This window comes from Halyomorpha halys, unplaced genomic scaffold (genome assembly GCF_000696795.3).
Source record: "Halyomorpha halys isolate HHAL.00 unplaced genomic scaffold, Hhal_1.1 Scaffold1009.1, whole genome shotgun sequence".
Classification (NCBI taxonomy): Eukaryota; Metazoa; Arthropoda; class Insecta; order Hemiptera; family Pentatomidae; genus Halyomorpha; species Halyomorpha halys.
The window spans coordinates 150,015-151,607 of NW_027116335.1; the positions used below are offsets into that span (position 1 = coordinate 150,015).

The 1,593-nt window shown below is 32.3% G+C and overlaps 1 protein-coding gene across 2 annotated transcripts in view; it reads right to left on the reverse strand.

Moving 5' to 3' along the window:
• Positions 1–1,593, reverse strand: part of LOC112211468 (endoplasmic reticulum metallopeptidase 1-like) — an 86,686-nt gene that overhangs the window by 50,419 nt on the left and 34,674 nt on the right. For both annotated transcript variants that reach the window (XM_067053134.1, XM_067053135.1), the window contains exon 6: positions 363–592. In XM_067053134.1, coding sequence (XP_066909235.1) covers positions 363–592 — 230 coding nt within the window. The remainder of the gene's footprint in view (positions 1–362; positions 593–1,593) is intronic.

Genomic DNA, 1,593 nt, shown 5'->3' on the forward strand with positions numbered 1-1,593 from the left:
GGTTTTTTTTAAGATCCTCCTTTCTAATCTTTATTATTTTATAATCCACAATATTATTTTTCCTGCTAATGTTATATATAATATATATAAAAAATATGCCTTAAAAAGGCAAAATATGTTATTTTATGCAACAAAAATAAAAATACTGCAATACAGTTTTATATATTTTGTTGTTCATTTAATAATCTATAATATATCAATAATGAGGTTTGTAACGAATTATGACAATATTTATGGAGGAAAAGCAAGTAATGAGGTCTTACCTCCAAAGAGGATATGATAATTACCAAATAATAAATAATAAATTAGACAATGTATCTATAAAATAAAACAAGACATGCAAATTTAAAAAAAAATTATACCTTTTCATGCAGATTCATAATTATATCAGTAATACGAGCAGGAATCCAAATAGCTGGTATACCGTACAAAAATAAAATCCAGGCCGGTTTGGCATACCATGACATACACCTATCTAAAGCAATTAATATTTGAGAATATAGAAAAACAAACAACACTGCAAGAGCCCATGAACAAACTGTAATGCCAGATACCAGAAGCAGATGAGAATAATATGATGACTTCCTATAATCTGAAAATATTTTTAAAAAAGTAGAATTAGTAGATGAAATAAAAGAATCTCAGAGGTTAAAGACACTGTGCTCATTTTTTTACCAATTTACAATTATTTGAAAATTTTTACTGAACTGTATTTAATTTACCCAAAGGTATATATGACTACCTCCTAACCCAATTGTAAGGGATATTGCATAATTTTAGAAAAAAATAGTAAGTAAACTTTTATTCTAAAGGGGAAAAGAGAACCTTTGTTCCCATTTCTTTTTAATCTAACCCTTGAATATGAATAGCCTTTGAATATAGCCTTTGGATACCGGAACAATTTTTAGTCTCAAGAAATTTTGTTTTCTTTTTCCTTTGTTCTCTCTGAATTATGGCAGGTAATGGAATAATAAGAGCAGCAGTTCTATACAATGAGGGTCAGAACATTAACAACCCACCTCCAGCAGAAGTCAACCAACCTGTAGCTGCAGTCAACCCAACTCTAGAGGAGATGGAGCCACTATTGGGAGTCTCTTTAGTGGAAGCTCATTCAACAATGCTAGAATGGATCAAAGTCTGCATGGCAACTGCCCAGAACTTAAGAAAGGCAGTTTCCGATCTTGAAAGGTTTACTGGGGAGACGGGGGAACTAAGTTATTTCCTAAAAGGGGATGATCGAATGGGGATGGGTCATGGGTAAAAATATTCTTTACAGGAGGAGCTGGTGTGGGCAAGACTTTTCTATTAAGTCTTTTCTATAAAGACTTAGTATAGTACTTTTCTATAAAGTACTATATTAAGTCTTTTCTATAAAGACTTAGTATAGTACTTTTCTATAAAGTACTATTAAGTACAATTACGGGACGGCTGAAAGAAGAATGTTGCCTTTAATACTATCATGGGCTTCTACAATACATAAAATGCAGAGAAGCACTGTGGATCACGCAGTCGTATACTTAGGTGCGAAACTGTTTGAAGAAGGTCAAGCCTACGTGGCTCTTAGTAGAGTAAGATCTTTGCAGGGACTACGTA